Source organism: Panthera onca, chromosome B1 (genome assembly GCF_046562875.1).
Source record: "Panthera onca isolate mPanOnc1 chromosome B1, mPanOnc1 haplotype 2, whole genome shotgun sequence".
Classification (NCBI taxonomy): domain Eukaryota; kingdom Metazoa; phylum Chordata; class Mammalia; order Carnivora; family Felidae; genus Panthera; species Panthera onca.
In genome coordinates, this window is record NC_138342.1 from 92,462,594 (window position 1) to 92,486,838 (window position 24,245).

General features: G+C 37.2%; 1 protein-coding gene across 1 annotated transcript in view; it reads left to right on the forward strand.

Moving 5' to 3' along the window:
- ENPEP (glutamyl aminopeptidase) overlaps window positions 1-24,245 on the forward strand; it is an 82,816-nt gene that overhangs the window by 38,343 nt on the left and 20,228 nt on the right. Inside the window, exons 9-13 of the mRNA XM_060654430.3 lie at window positions 3,595-3,660; window positions 3,787-3,938; window positions 13,475-13,554; window positions 22,992-23,128; window positions 23,259-23,314. Of these exons, the coding sequence (XP_060510413.1) occupies window positions 3,595-3,660; window positions 3,787-3,938; window positions 13,475-13,554; window positions 22,992-23,128; window positions 23,259-23,314 (491 nt within the window). The remainder of the gene's footprint in view (window positions 1-3,594; window positions 3,661-3,786; window positions 3,939-13,474; window positions 13,555-22,991; window positions 23,129-23,258; window positions 23,315-24,245) is intronic.

The window sequence follows — 24,245 nt, forward strand, 5'->3', positions numbered from 1 at the left end:
TGGAACATTCTTTTACTTCATTCAAGTATCTGAATAGTGTCTTTACTTGAATTAGCATCACTCTATGTTTGCCGCCCCTAAATTCCACAATCTGTGATATTGTTCAAGATCTTTCCCTAGCAAATACTTTCTGACCAAAGTGACTCTTCATTAGCTGACCTGGTGTGGTACTAAATCTGGGGATGGCCAGCTGTCTATTCTCTTTCAAGCTCATCACCTTCCCCGAAACCCTATCTCAGACCTCAAGTAGGTAGTCGTGAAGGGGAATAAGATCAAAGCCATCACCTGGAAAATCTTTAAGGCTGTGCTTGTACATAAAAAATGATAACAGGTAATGGGGAATTTGTAACAGTATATGGTCATGAAATCAAGCTGAGAAATATATCCATCCTTTCTTTTTCTCCTAGTATAAGAAATAGCCCTGATGGGACAGCAATGGCTCAGCTGCAACTTGTCCTTTCCCTTCCTGGGATACTAGTAACAGAAACAGTCTTCTTTTCCTTTTGTGCTTACCACACCAAACCCAACTAATGAGGGGCTATTATTGGGGGATGTAGGTCATCATGAAATTTTGAGTGGAATGACTGCATTGTGACTATTCAAGGTGAAGAAAGAAATTTCTCAATATAGAGTATTCAGAAATGCACTAATCTAGACAAAATAAAATTGATGTCTTCTTTTTTGAAAGAGAGAGAGAGAGCGCGCACACAAGCAGGGGAGGGGAGAACAAGAGGGAGAGAGAAAATCTTAAGCAAGCTTCATACTCAGCACAGAGCTTTACATGGAGCTCAGGGCTCCATCTCATGAGGGTGAGATCCTGAGCTGCCAAAATCAAGAGTTGGACACTTAACTGACTGAGCCACCCAGGCACCTCAAAATTGATGTCTTTTAATGTACTGTTTATATAAATGTCTATGTAGCCTATAGTTCGGAAGAAGCAAGAGACTGCAGTTTAAAAAGCAGTAACAATAACAACACCACTGACAGAAACCACACAGACTGGTTAAGGATTCAGAATTCCTTCAAAGTTACCTTAGAAAAATCTCATCGCCTCTCTAGGCACCAGTTTTCTTCACCCCCCAAAATGTGAGTTGTATTAAATAATACTTAAAGTCCCTTCTAATTACAAGATGGCATGTTTCTAAGCTCAAGGCATTGTGAGTATACAAATAAACTCCTCTAAATTAATTTTAAAAAGCTACTACTTACTAGAAATTTTCATTAACAGGTAGCTATGGTTACAATTCATTACTAATACTCAAGTATCCATTTATTTTATTTAGAATGAATGATTTGTGCAAAGCTCTGGGACAAATGCTTAAAACTGATATCCAGTGAGCGCCTTTCGTTTCTTCTCCCTTCCTTTGCCTGCCCTCCAGTGGTAGTGCTGAGCAGTGAACTAATCGAAAGAACAAAAACAAAGGCAGCATTCCTAACTGGTCGCAACCCTAGTCCAGGCTTCTTGGAGCTGGCTGCTAATATTGTTTTATCTCTCTATGCCTGAAAAGAAAGGAATTTAGAAGATAATGTGACTTAGGCACAGTACCTCCTGAAAATTATAGTCACTTTGAGTGAAACTGTCATGTGCGAAGTCAACCACTTGTTATTCTTTGAAGGCTCAAGAAACACTTAAGAAAGTGATGTTATTTTATTTTATTTTATTTTTTGAAAGAGAGTGACGTGAGCAGGGGCGGGGCAGAGGGAGAGGGAGAGAGAGAGAATCCCAAGCAGGCTCTGCACAGCCAGCATAGAGTCCAAGGCAGGTCTCTATCCCACAGCCATGAGATCATGACCTGAGCTGAAATCAAGAGTCAGATGCTCAGCCGACTGAGCCACCCAGGTGCCCCAAAGATGTCCCTATTACATGGGACAATTCCTGACAGCAACAGAGGAGAAGTGGCATAAGTGGCACCCAATTATGAGACTAGGAGAAAAGTGGGGATTTTCTTTAGGGACCTACCACATTGGATCTGAAAACTCACGTATAGAGAGATTCTGTGAACAAAATCGTTAAAGGGGAGAGCTTTCTAGTTAAAAATAATTCATATTTTATTTATTTATTTTTTATTTTATTATTATTATTATTATTTTTTAACGTTTTATTTATTTTTGAGACAGAGAGAGACAGAGCATGAACGGGGGAGGGGCGGAGAGAGAGGGAGACACAGAATCGGAAGCAGGCTCCAGGCTCCGAGCCATCAGCCCAGAGCCCGACGCGGGGCTCGAACTCACGGACCGCGAGATCGTGACCTGAGCTGAAGTCGGCTGCTCAACCGACTGAGCCACCCAGGCGCCCCAAATAATTCATATTTTAAAGCCATTTGAAGAGTAAAGACATTCTTTAAAGGGAATAATTTCCCAAATTTATTCATGATCAGGATCATCATTATCATTCTTACTGTTCAAAAGGTTGTATATCCATTTCCTTAAAGCAGGAGTCTACCAACAGCGACTTGCAGGCCAAATCTGGCCCACCACTCATTTTTCTAAGGTCTGCAAACAAAATCATTTCTACAACTTTGAACTGTTGAAAAATCACAAGAATAACAATATTTTATGACACATGAAAGTTACATGAAATTCAAGTATCAGAATGCATAAACAATGTTTTATTGGTTATTCATTTATACATTATCTATGGATACTTTTGTGCTACAGAGGCAGAGTTGAGTAGTTGTGACAGGCATTATAGAGCCCACAAACCTTAAAATCTTTACTGTATAGCTTTTTTAAAAAAAATTTTCTTTTGCTGAGCCCTGGCTTAGAGACAAGCTCACCTGTTTTATCTTTGCATATTTTGCATATTGCCTCAGTCATTCATGTGTGGTGGGGTCATCTAGTGTCTGAGATGAGAAAACATCACTAATAAATGAACGTAAGGGATGTAGCCAGTGGTGACAGGTTGACAGCTCTAACTTAAGATCATAGAATTATGGGTCTTTCTTCATACTGGATCACAAATGTTATGGACTGTTGACTATTTACTGAACACTTGACTGCCCTTAAGTATCTCATATTTCTTGTCCTGAAAAGAAATTAAGCTTTTCCTTTCCTGTGCACAAGCCCATTAGACTATTAAAAAAGAACAAGCTAGGGGTTCCTGGGTGGCTCAGTCAGGTGAGCATCTGACTTTTGATTTCGGCTCAGGTCATGATCCCAAGGTCATGGGATTAAGCCCTGCGTCTGACTCCACACTCAGCGTTGAGCCTACTTAAGACTCTCTCTCTCTCTCTCTCTCTCTCTCTCTCTCTCTTTCTCTCTCTCTCTCTTTCTCTCTCTCTCTCTGCCTCTCCTTTTGTCCCTCTCCTCTGCTTGCACACTCTGTTTCTCTAAAATAAAAAATGAAAAAACATTTTAAAAACCAAGCTACATCATTAATAAGGAAAAATATTCCTTGTGCTTTACAAATAAATTATTTGATGTTCTTATAGGTTACAAAATGTTTTGCATGCCATGTGTCATTTGATTTTTATTGCAGGTACACTTGCCATATTATACATTAGAGTGAAATATGTTGATGGATTCAGCTCATGTGTGGAAGTATGAGAAAAGCATGCATTGATTTCTAAAATACTTGTTATCTTTCACATACAGATTTACTTGAAAAAACACAAATTTGGGAATGCAAAAACTGAGCATTTTTGGAGAGCACTTGAAGAGGTATGGAGAATATCCCCAAGTATTTCTTTGATTAACATATGATTTATCAATCATTTCTTGATCTGATTATTCTATCCTTTTATTTTCCCTAATTTGTTAATTATTCCTCATTTTTTTTAATATCAGGCAAGTAATTTACCAGTGAAAGAAGTAATGGATACGTGGACCAAACAGATGGGTTATCCTGTACTTAATGTGAAAGATATGAGGAACATCACACAGAAACGTTTTCTGTTGGACCCAAAAGCGAATTCTTCTGAGCCACATTCAGCTCTTGGGTAAGGATCTAAAATGCATTTGAAGAAAAAAGCAGAAATTTGATGGAAATACTGGCCATTTGCTTAGATCTTAGTCTCCAGTACGTGATTGATAGATGATAATATTAAAGCACAATGTCTTTAGGGAACCAAAAGCATTCAAACATAGGTCCATGGTCTCCAGGTTCAAGATGGTGGACTGAACACATGCCTCCAAGTCCTGTTCTTCCCAGAAATCACTGAATAAAGAAGTGCTAAAAGAAATAAACTCATAAGAGAAAGAAAGAGGCGGGGCTATATAGATTCTAGAAGGAAAGCCAGAAGGAGAAATATTGATAGAAAACAAACAAACTGAAGAAGATGAAGCCAGATAAAAAGGGACTTGCTGTAGAAGTGGAAATAACTTCCCTATCCCTAGACAGGCTCCGGGCTGACTGTCAGCATGAAGAGTGGAGCACAGGAGTGAGAAGTGAGGCTGAAAATAGGACAATCTGAAGTCGAGACTCAGGACAATTGTGCCAGTCAGACACACCCCCACTCCACTTTCCCGTCATCTACTAACAACCTTTCCTCTGTTCGGAGCTCTTAGAAGTCTGCCAAAAGTCTGGCAATGACCCAAGGCAAAAATCCGAAGACTCTACCCCCTGCCTCACCTCCCCCCCACCCCCCGCAAATAAATGGACTAAAACAGTGGAGGAGAACTAAAGATTTCCACTTGGTTAGGATGCCCAGAATACAGCTTTCCTTCTCATGGCATTTGTAGGATGGGTGGGCTGGAACTGCCAGCTCCCTGCATACATGCTCAGAGCTCCCAGTCAGACTTCTGTCCAGAGGAAAAGGCTGTTTCAAAAATATCAGAGCAGAGGGGTTACATACAGGACACCAAGAATAATTAATTTAGTCCTTCTTTCCGAAATATGAATGGGCAATTAAGATCACAAGACACATGAAAAAATCTAAAAGCATAAAAGGTTGAACAAACAAAAACCTGTCACTGTAAGAACAAAATTGAGGAAATAGAAAATAAATTTATGAAATACATTCAGAGATCAAAGAAGCTATTAACACTCATTAGCTCAGAGCAGAGTATCTTTGAAAAAACAAACTTGGAATATAGAATTGCTCTGAAAGATTAAATTTGTGGTTGTCAAAGAATTAATAGACCAAGTGGCAATAAATTTGGGGAATTCTCTAAAGTTATAGAGCAAACACAGAGAACTGACAAATATGAAAGAGAAGACAAATATGGAATGTCCAGCACCCAACTAACAGACATCTCTCAAAAAAGGACACAGAGAAACTTGAGGGGCAAATAATAAAGGGCACAAGGATTCTGATTACAAAACCCCATTGAGGTCACAGTACAAAAAGGGAAAACAAACCTAGCTACATTCTCATGAAATTCCAGAAAACAAGGATACATGAGTTAGAGTGACATTAGACCTGTCCACAGCAACCTTGAATGCAAGAAGAAAATGGAACAATCATCTAAAATGGTTGCAGCAAAAAATATCTTCAACTTCTAATTCTCTTCCCAAACTAAACCAAATGCAAATGAACAGCAAAGACATTTTCAGACATGCAACTCCAGAAAATGCTTTCCACACAGCACTTTTTAGAAAGTTACTAAGGCTACATCCCAGGGGAGGAAGAAGAGAAAAAATAGGAAACATCAGAAAGAGAAGAAACACATCCAGGAAACAATGTATCCAACAGAGGAAAGTCATGAAAGGAAATGCTGGCCAATAGCGACCCAGGGGGCTCACAGTGCCATGCATATGAGCAGGATGCTGGGTTCAGGTCCGTGATTGCCATGAGAAAGCAAGTATGGTTGAGAAAATGGTGAGATTATGAGTTTGTGAATGCCCATCAGTTGGGCAACTGTAAAGAAGAAAACTAGAGAAACCAAATCAAGGCTGTATGTAAAAATTGTGATCCAAGAATGTAAACCAGTAGAATAATTTTATGCCACTGACAATCCATATAATAAAAAGGAGTCCTTTTGACTCTTATGTCAGGCTGTTAGGGTAAATTTTTATTTAAGTGACTCAGGGGGCCAAGATATCAGCCCATAGAGAAAGAAATGTAACTCCACCCCACCTCTTGGAACCATACGTATACAACAGTATAATTTCATAAATGTTACTTGTTGGCTTTTAACTTTTATTTATTTTTTTTTAACATCTATTTATTTTTGAGACAGAGAGAGACAGAGCATGAACAGGGAGGGTCAGAGAAAGAGGGAGACACAGAATCTGAAACAGGCTCCAGGCTCTGAGCTGTCAGCTCAGAGCCCGACGCGGGGCTCGAACCCATGGACTGTGAGATTATGACCTGAGCCGAAGTCGGACGCTTAACCGACTGAGCCACCCAGGCGCCCTGGCTTTTAACTATTATAATCAACAATGAACAACGTGTAAAACTTTTGTTACAGTGGCAGAGTAGATTGTAAATATAAACAGTCTTAACATTGTAACAAGAAAAAAAAAAAAAAAGGCTGGCAGAGAAAATGAGGTGGAAGAGGAAGGAAAGGTGGCAGAAAGGGTCAGGATAGTAATTCAGTGGTGGGCTGGTGCTGACTCGAATCCCAATTCAGCACCATTATGCTGGTAGCTTGAAATCCATCACTGAATTAATGGAAACTAGCAAATACTGCATTCTGCTCCCCCGGTCCCCCAAGAGCCAGTTGTTTGTTTACCAGAACTCCATAGGATATCCTACAGTTTCTCCTCATTGTCAAGTAGGAGATTTTGCTCCTATTTTACAGTTGGGAGAGAGTAGCAACACTGAAATTTATGAAACAGGAAATGGCAACATGATTCCACTACTGTAAAGGAACAATTATAACCTAGAGAAAGTCTAATAATTTTACTTCCCTAAATTTTGACTGTTAAAGGGCAAATGGAAGAGAAAGCATTATAAGTAAACTAAATCACCCTCTCACGTGGATGAGTTAATAAATACTATCTGAAAAAAAATTTAAAAAGCTATTTAGAGTTATAGAATTAGACGTCAGAAGAATTAAATCCAGAAGCATTTTAAATTTGTTTTAAGCTTTATTTATTTGTTTGAGCGAGAGAAAAAGAGAGGGAGAACGTGAGCAGAGGAGGGGCAGAGAGAGAGGGAGAGAGAATCCCGAGCAAGCCCTGCATTGTCGGTGCAGAGCCTGATGCGGGGCTCAAACCCATGAACCGTGAGATTATGACCTGAGCCACAACAAGAGCTGGACGCTTAACTGACTGAGCCACCCAGGCACCCCAGAAGCGTTTTTTAAAAGGGGATGTTTCCAAGAGGGGCTGGGCTGTGGGAAGGGTGGAAAAGGAGACTGGCTTCCAATAGCAGTTCATCTAGTTTTTGCTAAGAATGTTTTTTATTTACAAACTGCACAAATGAAGTTCTCCTGAATATTTAAACAGCAATTATAAACTCAATCAAATTCTCTTGCATGTATCATTTATAAGTAACTTATGAACATCACTACTTAAAATTTTATTAAATCTCATTTATAATTTCAAAATACAAACAGCTAAAGACACAGATTTATAAATCAAATTTAAAAAACATACGTATATGTTTTTTTATGAATGTAATGAAAATTCATACTGTATACCAAATTTATTGGGCATTTTCAACATATTAAGAATCAAACCTTTAACTTTACAAACTCAGAGTTTTCAAGACGTTTAAACATGACTACTGAGTTAAGGTATCCTAAGAATTTCAGTTAAAATTATAAATACAATATGTTATTTCTCTTCAGTTTGCCAGACTTTTAGAAATTGGCAAGGGTGAAATTGGAATGATTCTACAAATATTGTACAAGCTGACAAAATGTGCAAACAGCGAAAGATTTCACACTTACCACACTTATATGAATATGGCTTGTATAAAAAGTCTTAATATTATGTCCATTTCTGTATACTTGGTTGTTTTTGTATACATTTCTGGGATGCCAATCTCTCCCCACAGAAGAGAATGGAATCAGGATCTCAGGAGCTCTGGTATGGGGCTGGCCACAAAAACCTGGGTTTACCACTTTGGGGATGTAATCTCAGCCCCCCATTACCCAGAAGAGCCTGCTCTTAGACAGCATCCTGATAAATGGGAACAGCACTGTGTAGCACTAGTTCCCTGGAAATCATTCCAATGTCACCCTTGCCAGTTTTTCCCCCAATATCATTGACAAACAATTGACAGATGTCCTATATCAGTTTAAGATGTACAACACGATGGCTTGATTTATGTGTATTGTGAAACGATTACCACAACAGGTTCATCGCCCATGCCAATTTTTACTGTCCCATCTTTCAACTTCTGAATACTTGGTTTGGGTAGAGAGACTTTTGCACCCACGGTCACTTTCAGCTGGTCTCTAATCTTCAGTGCCCAATTTCCACCGAAAAGGCCCTTTGCCCTCTTTATCTCCTCTTTAATAGTCTCATTGGTCTTATACACAAAAAGTTATTTATATATAAATCATCACAAGAGCAATTATTCAGTAGCAATTAAGATAACATGAGGAAGGAGAATTATAGGGTGTGACAAAGGTGTCCCAGAATAACTATAAGCTGGTTCTTTTACAGTTACTGTTTTATGTTCTAATAAATTATACTGCCCACATTTAATACTGCTAGAGACTATTTAGATATGAAAACTTAAAAAAATATTTCTCTCTTGTGAAACAAGCTTCTATTGGGGAGTAATTACTGTCTCCTGTCATGTGTATCCATGGATAGACTGAGCCTGAATTAATGGGTCAGGAGGTGTGCTTGAATAGGCAAGGGCACAGAAGACTTTCTTGAAGAAGTGATACTTAAGCTAAGTAAATTGATATGAGGGGATGACCATGGGGGATGTTCAGAAGAGAAACTACAACATGTAGGAAGGCCCTGGGCCGGGGAGGGGGCGGGGGCGGGGAGTAGCATTACACATATAATATGCAATGCTTACTAAGTATTTACTAAGTAGCTGGCACAACTTTAAGCACTTTAGAGTATTTTATTATTATAACAGGTGGGGAAATTGACAAATGACTGAAACTTATTAGATAACTTATTCAAGGGCACAAAGAGTATAAGTGATGGAACTCTGGTTTGAACATGGGCAGTCTGGCTCCAAGAAACTGAACAGCAGACAGGCACTGGGCACAGTGGTGAGAGAGGCAGGGGCCAGGCACGCAAACCACACTGAAGATTTTGAACAACAGTGTGCAACTTTAAGGACTTCAGAGAGAGAGAATTGGTAGGATCACCTCTACGTTTTTCAAAGTTCCCCTTTGGCTGCGTTACAGAGAATAGATCAGAGCAGGGCAAGAGTGGAAGCAGGAAGGCCAGTTACTATGATAATTGTAGCAAGTGACTCACGTGGGAGATGATTCAGAAGATGGGGTCTGCATTAACAGAGTGGGCATGGGCTGGAGGGGTGTGGCAAATGTTCCAAAGATTGGGTTGAGCTACAATTTCTCATTAAAGAGTAAACACTATGCAGGGAACTGAATTGGATGAATTTACAGGTAACAATCCCATTTTAGAATACTGTTCTCATCTTGTTCTACAGTGGTCTAACCAAATTTCTAGAGAACTGCAAGATCTGTAGAGACACACTTATGACACGTACTGCATATGGTGGGTAACAGAACCTATTTTCTGGTTTCCGAATCAGGGCTTTGAAAATTAAGTCACACTAATAAATAACACACTCGGGTGTTTCCAGAAATTCAAAGTGCCAAAATTCAAATTGGACTTTCTGTACAAGGCATCAGAAAATGAAAAGCACCCAGTATTATTAAACTAACTACTTTGAAAAAAAAATTAAAAAATAGAGTAACTACTTTGAAGATCTTGGCTGGCACCTGAACTGGAAGAATATCAAGAAAGCCAGTGGTGCTCACCGTGTTGAGGCCCATTATCAGACTCTGCTTCTGGAAATGTCAGATAGATAGTCACAATAAATGAAATTCAGAGTGACTGGGTATCTTGCTGTATGCAAATGCGGAAAATTAATAGTTCATGACAAAGGAAATTTGAGTTCCTAGACCAAGTGAGATCAGTCAGAGAGTGTCAGTATAAACTTCTTTATCTTTTCTTTATTTTGGAAAGGAAAGATTAGGCTAGAAAAGCTTTGTTTTCACTCTTTCCTCTTCATAATATATGAATGAATTGAAACCTAGATCTGACTTAGGTGATAATTCAGTTACAAAAATCAACATAATGACTGTGATCATTCTGTTAACTATAAACTGTTTATTTTATAGTTACTGTTTTATGTTCTAGAAAATTAGATGGACCATATTTAATATGCTATTTAATAGCCTTTGTATATTAAAATTAAAAAAAAATTTTTCTTTCTGGAGAAACAAACTTCCACTAGGAAAGCTTCATAGGAATTGTTCTCTTCTGACATATGTATCTACTGATTTGTTAAGCCAAAGACATACCCAACACTGTTTTTAAAACGGTGGGATTGCATTTTTTAAACTACTCCTTGGTTATGGATTTCTCTCCACACAAACACAAAAATTTATTACCAAGTAAATGAAATGAATATTTTATCAAGTCTTCACTTTTTGAGTTATAATAAATCTTTGTATTCATCAAGATTTAGAACATGGAACTATATTAACATTCACACTTTTCTCTAGTATCTTCTTTAATTTCTATCTTCAGATACTGTTTTTTTATTTAGATTCACAGACGCATGATTTTTAGTGATCACTTATTATAAAGTCAATCTACTTGATCCATTTTTGTAAACAAAAAAGTTATATATGCATAGGAAAAACCTTATGTGCTATGCTGTTGAGAACATTTGTTAAAAATCTATAATAGCTCCTGAACAAATAGAGAAAATGACATTCTATCAAAAGTGATCCTTCATGATTTTTCACTTGGTTAAAAAACTAGATCATAACATATGCCCTCATTCCCCCGGAAGGTAATTAGCTCTTTCTCCAACCCTAGTGTTCACCTTACTCTATGTTCAGATATATTCCTGTCCAGTAAAAAATGTGGTTGAATAAGCTGTACTATAAAATGAATGGCCCTCTCCCTTTTCTCACTGCTTAAATATTTCAAGATGAGGGAATTTTTATGAGAAACTTTATAATCTTTATAAACTTACACACATGTGTGAGTTATTGTTTTAACACTACGGCCTCAAGCATCAGGCAAGCTTACATGTCTCTGGCAGTCCACTCAGCGTTAACAGGGGGAAGATGGGAGTAGGTGTGTTATTTGGGGGCAAAGTCAGTTTCTTTAGTGAAAATTAGATTGGCCATATTTAATGCTACCAGATCTTGTTAGATACAAAAAAGTAAATTGTACCTTTCAAAATGAAATCTGATCCTCCTAAATTTTAGATGTCCTGTGGGAGACTCCCATCATTCTGTTTATGTAATTTTCATTTCTTGACACTTTGTACCCAAATCTATTATTTTACTCAGATTGCATTAGATCCTGTAAGTGATTCTAAAACTGTAAAATCATAAAGCCTCAACCCTCAATCCTTTTAGTCTTATGATTCTCTTACAGACTTCAGAGCAACGTTTGTACATAACTTAGTAGTGTATTTTATGCCCGCTTTTGGGCACAGTGTCATCTCAGAGACCATGTTTTACAGGAGGTAGTCAAAATGTGAAGTCTTGACTGTGCACACAGGGCATCCAGACACTTGCGCACTCTGTTCTTTCAGTCAGGTCGGCAATGGGGAAAGGGAGGGAAAGAAATGTTCGTTTATGTGGCAACACCAAAACAGAAGAGTGGTGGAAGGGCGAAACATGTAGGTAGAGTGTGATTTTTACCAAATGCTTCTTTGTCTATCTGTTGAGAAGCTACAAGGGATCACTTTTAGGTTGACTTCCCTGAAAGCAGATGCTGAGGTGATGATTAAAGTGAAAGCTACTCCTCAGGAAGTGTTTCTAGGAAAGACTGAGAAAGGAGTGGGCAGTGAGAGGTCAAGCAGCAAAAGTGAAATATGAAGCAGGTGCTGTAGAGGATAGCTACCCTATGGGGAAGTTGTGGAGATGCTGTTATAGAGGGGTCCTGACAGATGGGGCCAAGAAGATTCTCCTGCCATCCATCATTGGCGAAGGGTTGCATCCACGAATGTAAATTTCAAAGAACTTCTGGCAGCTAGAGGGCAGTTCTCTGACAGACAGCCCCAGGTGCTTGGCTGTTGGCTAGGAGAGCACATTGGAATCTAGGGTGTACAAAAATGACAAAGGGATTCAAGGGGACAATCTTTGCTACACGACCCAAGAAGCAATTTATGCGTGGGTTCTATGGAACTTCTAACCCAAAACATTCCACAGCCATAAAATCCTCAAGGAAAGCTAGTGACAACTCAATCCCATAAAACATTTCAACAGTTATAAAACAAAGGATTACTTCTTTCATGGAGATGGCAAAATGTGTTCTCCCTGAATTACATAAATTTTATTATAAATTGAAACGAAGTATCATTCCCCGTTCTCTGTTAGAGACTTGAATGATCACAGATGTAGAAAAACAAGGTGAACTTTGAGTTGGTAACCAAATCCAAACACACATTCATCTTCTTTCTAGATCTGTTGTATTTTCTGATTGATGGTACATGATATGAGAACAATCAAAAAACCTTAAGACCTCTTTTATGAGATTTCAATAATAAAACGTTATGTATAGGGGCGCCTGGGTGGCTCAGTTGGTTAAAGTGACCGACTTCGGTTCAGGTCGTGGTCTCACGGTTTGTGGGTTTGAGCCCCACATCAGGCTCTGTGCTGACCGCTTCCTCAGAGCCTGGAGCCTGCTTCAGATTCTGTGTCTCCTTCTCTCTCTGGCCTTCCCCTGCTTGTGCTCTGCCTCACTTTGTCTCTCAAAAATAAATTAAAAAAAATTTTTTTTAAATAAAATAAAACGTTGAGAATATATGGAACCAAAGGACAAAAATAACCTCTTCACCCTGCTCCCCAAGAAAATATTAAGTAACTAAAGAGAACACCAAGAAACCCTGAAACATGTTTGTCTGATAATTTTTGCTTTGCAGCACACCTGATTCATATGTAAAATAGGAGATATTTGAAGAGCATGAGAATCTTTAAGGGATGATGGTGGTGCTACAATTTGAATTTCAACATAATTTCTAAAATGTGTTATTTCCTTTGTGGCATTTTAAGATTGTCTTCTGAATTTGAAAAATGCTTTGTGTTCCTTGACAGAAACAAACCATATTAGAGTATGTGTAAGTATGTGTGTGAATGGTCAATGTTATTATACAATGAGTTACATTTATGCAATATCTTTATTCCAAAGCCTCAACACATTTTATTGAAATAATCATCATGCTTAGCTAATTTGTTGATACAAAGTTCCAAATTTTAGAGATTTATAGAAATTGGAAGCAGTTATATAGCCTATCTTCATCTCTAAAGAGTGTTATATTAATTGCTTTAATTGTATCCTATACACTGGATATTCGTTTATGAGGAAAATATGCTTGTCTATTGCTTTTTAATTTTTATGTGGGAAATGTTTTTATTTTTTAGTAATAAAAGTTAAATTTTCCTTTTTAAAAAACTTTAGTTACACATGGAATATTCCAGTTAAATGGACTGAAGATAATGTATCAAGTATTACATTCTACAACAGGTCAGAAACAGGAGGTAAATTTCATCAATTGATTTATTTCTTCTTTGCAGTAATATACCACATTAAACTAATGTAAGTGTAAAGAAGCAACAATAAAGCTGGGGCTTATAATGTAAATTTCAGCTAAAACAGAACTCTTAAGTAATTTTTCAATGGATTCAAGCTCTTATCTCTAATAATGAGAAATTTTCTACCTTGTGATATTCTTTTTAATGATTTACCATGACTTAATAACAAATACCCATGCCCAAAGGAGAAGTGTCACACACCCAGTCATTGGATGATTAATGCATAAGTTTTCTTTCTTTCTTTCCCCCTTCCTCATTTCTTCCTTCCTTTCCTTTCTTCCTTCTTTCTTTATTATTTTTCCTTTAGAACAGAGAAGTAAGTCATGGAATTTCTTAAAACCAAACCTGGTTTCTTAAAATGCTGTCATTAAATTAGACCTATCATTTTTCCAGTTCAGTATAATATTAGAATTTTTAATGACTCCAAATTCTTTTCTAAGTTGTAAATTGTCACCAATAGCTCAAAGCACTATCTGTATCTATTTCCTTCCTTCCTTCCTTCCTTCCTTCCTTCCTTCCTTCCTTCCTCCCTCCCTCCCTCCCTTTCAACCATCTGTCCGTCCATCCGTCCGTCCATCCATCCATCCATCCATCCATCCATCCCCCTAAATGAATTACTTGCTATGTACCTGTGTTGAAATCCAGCTGTGGCTACTATGCTAACTTAAATCAACTGGAAATATGTTTCTATAGTCTATCCCCTGTGGTTTGTCTTTTCCTTTCTTGAAAAAATTTAGTAGTATAAAAACAAGGAGACCTTATCTCATGTTCTCTCCTTCAGATGGCTGAAAAAATAATAGGGCATCCTAGAAGATTACTACTTTTTGTACTTTTACCATTGTACTTGTTTTACATTTCAAAATCATTTCTTTTAGAAGACAAATGATACTCTTCTTCACCCCATCCCATGCAGGTTTGGTTTCAGAAAAGCATTTGGCATGGACTCTCCCTTGTGACTTCTTAGGGATAAAAGTAAATAATCTATCCTTTATTTACATATTTTCTCCTACAAAATAATCTAAACTATCAATTAAGTATGATTTCCCCTAATAAGTAAATTTTCATCCAATTTCCAGGAGGTTGATTTTTTAAAACAACCTCATTGAGATAAAATTCACATATTATGCAATTCACCCATTTAAAGTGTTTTTTTATTCCATTCACAGGTATGTGTAACCATCACCACAGTCCAGTGTAGAATACTTTAATCACCTCAAAAATAAATTCCATGCCCATTAGCTCTCAATCCCTCTATCCTTCTATACCCCAGCCCTAAGCAACCATGGATCTACTGTCTGTATAGATTTGCCTATTTGGACATTTCCTATAGTGAAATGATATATGTAGCATTTCATGGCTAGCTTTTTACATTTAAAATAATGTTTTCAAGGTTCATCCATGTCATAGCATGTATCAATACTTCATTCTTTTTTATTGATGAATTATATTCACATCGTATCGATATACCACCTCTCATTTATCTATTTATCAGTTGATGGGCATTTGGATTATTTCTACTTTTTAGCTGTTAATGCCGCTGTAAACATTTGTGTACAAATTTTTCTGTGAATGCAGTAGGTTTTTTTCACCTTTGGGGTTTTTTACTTTTATTATAAATTTGTGTGTGTGTGTTTAATTTTTACTATAAATTTTACCAGCTTTGTTACTGTCAAGGTAAGCACCCTTTCTGTTGCTTTTGCTATAAAACTTTCTCTTGATCATTTATACTAACAATTACTTTGATTGTTACGGTCAACATTCCTCCTGAATTCCTCTAGAATTCCCAGATCAATGCCATTTTGTCTTACTATTTTTTATATGATTATGTTAACTTGAATACTGAACTCTAGCTTTTGTGATCTGCCTTTTGACCATTTTCTTACTCATAAGCATGTGTCAATGGAAAATGGAGAAGACAAAAGAGACACTTTAAAATGTGCAATACCACTGATAAAGCACAAAATGAGGCTACCATTCCATTGGAAAGTTCTCAGTGAATTTGGTTTAACATATTACTACATATATTTGCCATTGGTTACCATTGGTTAACTGAGGGTTAGAGGAATGTTTTGGCAGCTTCTTGATTTGCTGTTAACAGGTTTAAAAGCATGAATAATTTGTCTATGCTAACAGCATTTTCATGGAATGAGGTTTCTGTTAAAGTGAATTTTCCAGATAACTAAGCTTTCTCAGGTGTTTTGTAAAATAAACTTGAAGAGTTAACAATAAACATTTTTTACATGAATTATGTACTTAGTAGACAAAATATATGAATAATAAATTTAATCCTTATTAATTAATTAGTTCTTTCAAGCAAGTATTTACTGAGAGCTCACTTATGTGCCAGACACAGTGGTAGGCATGGAGATAATGCTGAGGGCGAAATAATCCTTACCCTCTCCGTGCTTACTGTCTGGGGAGGTGCAGACGAGTCAGCAGGCAAATATGTGTCATAAGTGTCTGGTGTGGCTATGGGGGATCACTGAAGGAAGCACCAGCCCAGATTTGGGGGTTCAGGAAATTTTACTAAAGAAAAGGACATCTAGGCTGAGAGGGGTGGTAGAAGTAGTGTTTAAATGGATGATAGGATTGACCAAGTGTAGACAAGAACTGTGCTCTGGACAGAGAATGCTAGTGGGAAAGTGAGGGCAGAAGGCTCTCCCAGCAACTGTATTCCTCTGTCTTTACATTGAACACATTTTTTTTTTTTTTTTTTTGTGGCTATAACTATTGATTTAGCTGTCTTTCCCCTCCCCATAGAATATTTCTTAAGGAAATAGAGCTTATTGGGTTTTGGTGTTGTGGTTGTTCTATATATTCAGCAGGTACCCAGTAATTGTTTATTGAATGAATAAGTGAAAGAATGAATGGAGAGGCTCTAATGTTTACAGGGCTTTGAAGACAAACATGTCTTTAATCTGAAATTTCAGAATCATGACTGCTCACTTAGCCAGAAGCAAACTAGACATCTCTTCCTACTTCAAAGTGCCTGCTCCATTTTTAGGCTATGCAATAAGTTCCTGTTTCCTGTTTAGGGACATCTTCAGTTCTCAACTCAGAGCACAGATGACAAACACGTCCCAAGTGCACTGAATGGACAATCAGCTCAGGTTACCAGCCCTACCACTCTCCTCTTGGTTTCTCTGATGATTCATCAGTTAGAGATTTCCCAGGCAACGTTGGGACTTCCCCCAAGGCCTTCTATTTACATTTGTGTTGCACATGATATTTTAAACATGAAAAAAATTTAACATGTAATTTATAGAGGACCTCTATCACAGACACTTCTCAGGCTATTCTAACCTGCCCTGCATAATCTCTCTTCTCACTGTTTATAGTATGTTTTGTGCAATCAGTTTAATCAATCCTTCCTTATTCCTACTATTATTGCTTTATATTTTAAATATCATTATTTAACATCCATATGCTCTGTCTTTTCTTTTTTAAGTAAATTATAAACCCCTTGAAGATACAATCTATACATCAAACTCCTTGATGACAGGTCAGGAAACCACCCTATTCCCAATGAGGTTCTGTGCACAACTTAAGACTTACTAAGAGTTTAGTAAGCCCTTGCTTCATGAAGGCTTGTTTGCCTTCAGACTGCTGTGCTTTTAGAGGATACGTGTGTATATTTAATTATGTATATTTAATTATGTGTATACTTTAATTATGTCTCTATCTTTAGTACTGCCTACTATTTTGTCAGTGCACCTACATTTAGTAGTATACCCCCCCTTTTTTTTTAATCTGCTGCTTTCTAACATTTAGAAGACTTGAAGGTCATCACATGATGCCAGATAACTAATCCTACTAAAACATAATATTTTGAGATAGGTGTTTGTAATGGCCTAAGTTTTTCCTAGGCCATAAGAGATGGTAATGACTTTGTGTTAGCCGTTTTCATAAATCTTTCAGGTCTGAGAATACATTCTGGATGGTTTAGATAGCCAAATTTTGACTACATATAAATAGAATATTACTAGAATTTTATGGTAGTTATATTTAAGTATATTTCATGTCAAAATAATTATGGGTGTATATATTTTTAAATTTAATAACAAAGAGAAAGAAGGAGAGACTTCATTCTTTCAAGCTGAGCCTCTTGGAATGTTTGAATTTTGATTCAGTCATTATGAATTCAGTTTTGCAGATTCAAAAGCTCAGTTTCATCAGTTCATCCCTGGTCAACCAAATCTTGAAAGATTTATTCACACAAAGCAAACATATAAGAATGCTAATTTGTTAATTTATACAAATAAAAATATACTGGCCAAGGTGAACCAGAATACTCATGCCAGCTAAGTAGGTATCTCTTTCCAGGAAGAAAGTTTACTTAATAAGAGTAAAGAGAGAGTTAAGGTAGACCAATTATTTTAGAGATTTCATCAAGCTGTGATAGCTTTATATATTGCATTAACCAGGGGAGTCTAATTATTGTATTTAGAGGCTATTTTGATGCAATAAAAGTTTCTTATTCATGCAACAGTCCGATGGAGGTATTCCTGACCTGCCATCTCTTCTAGGTGGCTCCCTCCCAAATAATAAGTTAGAAATCCTGTCTTTCTCCTTCTTATGGCTCCACCAACCCCCTGAACTTTCGACTCCTCTGCTAGGTCTTTGCATCTGACCAGAAGACAGAGGAAGATAATGGAAGGACCAAGTCTAGAAGTGCATCTATTACTTCTGCGCACAATTTGTGTCCAGATGTCAGTCCCATGTTGCTACCTAACTGCAAGGGAGGCTAATAAATGTAGTCTAGCTGTATACCCAGGAGGAAGAGAGGAGTGTGGTAAATCACCAATAGACCTCTGCCACATACACTGTTCTCTATAGGAGGCAATCTGTTAAAGATATGAAACACATGTACCAGCTCAACGGTGCACCGGCTTCCCTAGGCAGAATGAGACACACTGACAGATCTTTACTACCCAATTCTTCTTTGCAATTATTTTTTTTCCAAGCAACAAAACCATCACCAGTGATAATCCTTCATCATGGTAGCCAGGTTGCATTTTCTAGATTCCCGTTTGTTATATATTACATGTTAAAACTACACCTTTCTTTTTAGGGAGATTCTTTAAGCCACTTGCTGAGATTAGGAGGGACTCTATAATTGTTACTAGCGCAATCATTAATATTTTCTTAAATAAGTGATTTGTTGAAAATTTTACCACAAATGTATAACCAACCAATTTTATAATAGATCATGTTAGTCTTAGTTTAAGAGAGTAAAGCTTTCTTCCTTGACTCTAAATTCTGATACTGCATCCTACTAGAAATTTTTAGCTCCCCAACTGTAAATTGTGTGTCATTAGTCAAAAGTTACTACTTTTGTATTTTTCAGCTGTTTTACTATTAAGTGATGCACAAACTGTCATTTTACACTGAAAAAGAATTTGCTTAAAAGTTCAATGCAACAAAGCATTTACATCACTAAAGAAAAATGTTTCTTTCTCTACAATTATCAAACTCTCACAAGCTTGATAGTCTAGTTGTCTAAAGTTTGTTATAATTATTTATATAAAATGGTATACCTGCACATCTCAGAGATACTGTGGGTTTGGCTCTAGACTACCACAACAGAGTGAATATAGCAGTAAGGGAAGTCAAACAGATCTTTTGGTTTCCTACTACATAACATAAAAGTTACATTTACGCTATACTGTAGTCTGTTAAGTGTGCAATAGCATTATATCTAAAAAACAATGGATATACCTTAATCAAAACAATACTTTATTGCTACATTTACTAACCATTATCTGAGCTTTCAGTGAGTCATAATCACTGAGCACAGATCACCATAACAAATATAGTAATAATGAAAAAGTTTAAAATGTTGCAAGGATTACCCAAATGTGACACAGAGACACAGGTGAGCAAGTGCTCTTGGAAAAATGATGCCAATGGACTTGCTCCATGGAGGGTTGCCACAAACCTTCAATCTGTGTAAAAAAAAAAAAAAAGGTAGTATCTGCAAAGCACAATGAAGCAAATTTCAATAAAGTGAGGTATGCCTGTATTAAAGAACTGTTACATGAGTTCTGTTACTGAAGTTATCTGGATTGAAATTAATTAGCCCCTGGATGAAATTGTGAAAAAGGAATTATCCGTCTTCTCCACCATCCAGACAAATAAAAGAAAAAGGGAATTTTCTAGAGAGAACTCCTACCCAGAAAGAATTCATGCAACACTTTTATACATAAAACTAGCAAGAAACAGAACAAGACAATTTATAAATTGAATGACAGGTTGTTATGTGGCCATTAAATTTCCATTTCACATACAGGTATTCCGTGCTTTCTGAAAGTTCATATTCTGCCATTTCATGTTAAAACAAGACCTATATTGGTATGGTAATGACTTTTTTTTATAAAAATGAACGTGCTCTTTGGATTTCTTTCGGTTAGCAAAAACAGGTACTAACGTAGATCCTTTGTAGAAACAAAGTGGTATTATACGGACTTTTAGAAAGTGGGAGATACCCTTCTATGTCATTTCAGCTTATGAAAAGTTTCACAGGAATGCGTTACTTTCCCCCTGATAGTGGGGGATCTCTGCATGGAAAACAAAATTTCAAGGTGTTTACAATATACATTTTTTTAAGTTTATTTATTTATTTTGAAAGAGTGAGAAAGCAAGAGTGAGGGAGGGGCAGAGAAAGAGGGAGAGAGAGAGAGGGAGGGATGGAGGGAGAGAGAGAATCTCCCACGCAGGTTCCATGCTGTCAGCACAGAGCCCGATGCGGGGCTCGAACTCATGAACTGAACCAAGAGATCATGACCTGAGCCAAAATCAAGAGTCGGTTGCTTAACAGACTGAGCCACCCAATCGCCCCCTAAATATACTTTTAAATGAAAAGGATTATGAATCCTAAAAACAGTAAAGTTCCATTATGTGTACTGTGTGCGTGTTTATGCACATATATAGACGACACACATGCAGTAGAAATAACTACTAGTTATTACATTAACTAGTGGTGGGTAATTTTTATATTCTTCATTATACTTTTTTTTGTTATCTTCCAAATACATATTTGGAACTGTAAGGAACACATACAACCGTTAAAATCAGAAAAAAAAATAATGGTAAGTGGAGAAAGGAAAGGAAACATATGCCCTGACTTCCATGTGCCATGGGGAATGGCCACCAGTATTTTTAGTCCTACTTACTTCACTATGCAACTAAACAACCCAACAGTCTTTTGCTGTTGACAACTGTTCTGAAGGTAGCATGAACTTGGAAAGTCCATAACTACTGACTTCCTGGATCTCAGCTTCCTCATCTATAAAGTGAGAAAAATCACAGTAACCCGAGACAGGCTTAACTAGGTATATATAAAGCACACTAAAATACTGCAGTATTTAGATGGATTGCCAGGAACTTCTCAATGTTATTTATATTTGCCTTGCTATTTATAGAACTATGCCATATCCCCTTTCATAATAATGAGGATAGCTACCATCTGTTGGACAAATCACTGTGTGACCAACGCTTTACTGATGTTATCTTATTTAATCTTCACAACAGTCCTGTGAGGGATTTTTATCCCTATTTCCCTTATGGTGAACTGGGACACAGAGAGGTCAAGTGATTTGGCCAAGATCACACAGCTAGTCAGTCACAGAGCAAGGGTTTTATCCTAGATCTGTCAGACTCGAAAGTTCATGCTCTTTCTCCTATAACATATGTCTCTGTGCTTAGCAAGAGGCTCTCCTCCAGATCCAAACATCCAAAGTGTACGGTTGCCAAAAGATTAGCTTCCTTTCAACAACCTGTCCATGGGAGAATGACAAAGAAAGATAAATACTACGTGAGTGAGGTAAAGGTTTATAATTTGTCAAGTACCTCCTCTGAACGCTCCTAAAAAAAAGTATTGTCTTGCTGAAGAGCTTACTCATGTATTATGAAAAACTACTGCGTCCTGGAGATCTTCCAACCCTCGTGAACACTTCCAAAATTTAAATCATCTTTTCTCCCAGACTAACTCATCTTCCTCTACTCCGTAATGGCAACATCATTATTTATCCAATCATGCAAGCCACTTTCCTCTCCTCTGACTTTCCACATCAAGTAAGAAAACCAACTGTTGCTTTTAACCTGTGATGTGTCTCTTGAATGCATCACTTCCTTTCTTTTTTCATTGCCTCCACATTAGAGTAAGCCCTTATTCCCCCTTGCCCTACGTTATTACAGGAGACTCTAAATCTCCTCCCAATATCTCTCTCACACCACTAGCAAAGGTATCTTTCTATGAAGCAGACGTGAGCATGTTATTTCCCCGCTTAAAAATCTTCTCTGTCTCTCAGAAGACGGAGTTCTTCACGTGGCATGTGGCTCTTGTACTTTGAAGAGCCAGACTTTATTTCCAGCTTCATCTTCTTTTTTCCGATATCACATCCTACACCCTCACTACATTAAAATTGAAAATTTTCAAATATACTAACTATTCTCACACCATTACTTACACTGCATATTGTCCGTGCAAACGAGAGAGTGTATGAATTAAAGAGTATAGGAGTAACACTAACAAATAAATACTGGTCGTGTCAGAGCACAGCTATTATTTTAAGTGAATATTTTTTTATCTTACACATAAGTCTCTGTTCCTTCAATGCTGAGCTTCTAAAATCTATATACTAGAGCCCTCTGTAAATACGGGATGCTACTTTAGAAAGAGAGTTCATTTGGCAAATCCATTGCTGAAAAGCATTGATGTGATCAACTGAAATAAGGAAACAGAAGACTTTACAAAGATAAATAAAATTGGAAGAGCAAGTATGAAATGGATTACAAAATCAAGAATGTCGTATTTGGATTTCAGTTCTATTGCGAGCCTTCTTGACATTTTAAAAGCATTACTGATGCTCAAATCATTGTTCTGCTAGGCAATAGCCATTTCCATCAATTTGAATGTTGATTTTAATAAATAAAGTATTCTTTGAAATGTTTACATTTTTATCGCCTCCCCAGGCTGCCCAGTGCATATTCTTTGTGTAATTCATCCATCACGATTAGAAATATGCAGACTACCCCCAGAAGCACGAACCACTCTGTCTTTGGGCATTGTTTACTTTTATTGAAGGATTGACAAGCACAGAATTATTTCACTCCTTTGGCAAGCTACTACCAGTAAGAAGTATAAGTCACAAATCACAGGACGCTTATTTACATAAGTTATTCTTTTTCAGCTCACGTACTACAGTGACATTCTAAAATTAGGCAACTAAATAAGAATTAGGCTTTGGGGCTTTGGATCCAAATCAAACTTGACTCCTTGAGCTGATATTTCTTTTCTTTTCTTCTGACCCTCTGGGCCTAATTTCTCTGTGTTTACAGTATATGCAAACATGTTTCTCATTAGTGTTTATTTACTACCACAGGAATCACTTTGAACTCTTCTAATCCTGCTGGAAATGTTTTTCTCAAAATAAACCCAGATCATATTGGGTTTTATCGTGTAAATTATGAAGTACCAACTTGGGAATGGATAGCTACCAATCTTTCCTTCAACCACAAGGTAAGAGTAGCAGTGGTTGTGAATTGTTTTATTTTTGTTCTAAGAACAACAGCTTGAATGATATTAATTTTTTTCAACATTCTTTGTTTTAGAAATTGTGCTTCTTACCTCATTTTCTTCTTCTTCCCAGGGGTTTTCTTCTGCTGACCGCGCAAGTCTTATCGATGATGCTTTTGCCTTGGCAAGGTGAATTTTGGAATGAGTTTAGACTATTTAAAATACTATGGATTGTATCCCAAATCTCTTTTCTTAATGAGTTGCAACAATGTTTAAGTATTAGTTATAGCTTAAAATATCCAAAGCCACTATTTATAACATTATTGTTTTCCTTAACTCTCTTTTTAAAAACCCATATAAGCCTCATAGCCCAAATACTGATATTAGCTCTTATCAGACCCACAAAAACTCACCTTTGAGTAGGGTTTGACTATACCAGAGCCCTTGAGCTAATTAGGAGTGACATTTGCAAATGCTCAAAAGTGCACTTGCATAATTTGATTTAATAAAATGACAACGTATTTCATTAACTTAGTTCTATGAGCCTAACTAAGCCCATTGTATCATTTTATGGCCAGAGTTGTCAAATCTTGTTAAGTAATCAAGGTAAAAAGAATGAAACATGGTGCTCTAGGATTGACCAGAACTAAGGTACCGTTTAAGAAATTTGACTTTTTTTTTTTCCCATGGCTTGAACGTAACCTACGCTTAGAAAAAAAATCATCAACATATATTAGGGAAATGGAGGAGTAGTAACCACAGTACCTTTGAGGGGTTTTTTTTTGTTTTGTTTTGTTTTGTTTTGTTTTCAAGTAGTCTAACACCACTAATTCAACTGGTATTTGTTGAATTTCTGATACCTGTAGGAGCTAGGGACACAGCCCACTGGTTTCGTGGCTTTGTAGTGGCCTCATCCTAGACATAAAAAAGCCTTCACTGGCCCCTCTGTCTGGGTTGGGTGTCCCTTTTGCGGACTCTGTATTTCACCACGATCTGGTACGGTCATTTCTTGTTAATTGTCCATCTCACCTACCAAGCTACCAAACTGTAAGTTAGTGAGGGTAGGAGCCCAGATCATGTTCCCGGTGTATTTTATTCCCAGCTCCTGTGACTGGCCCAT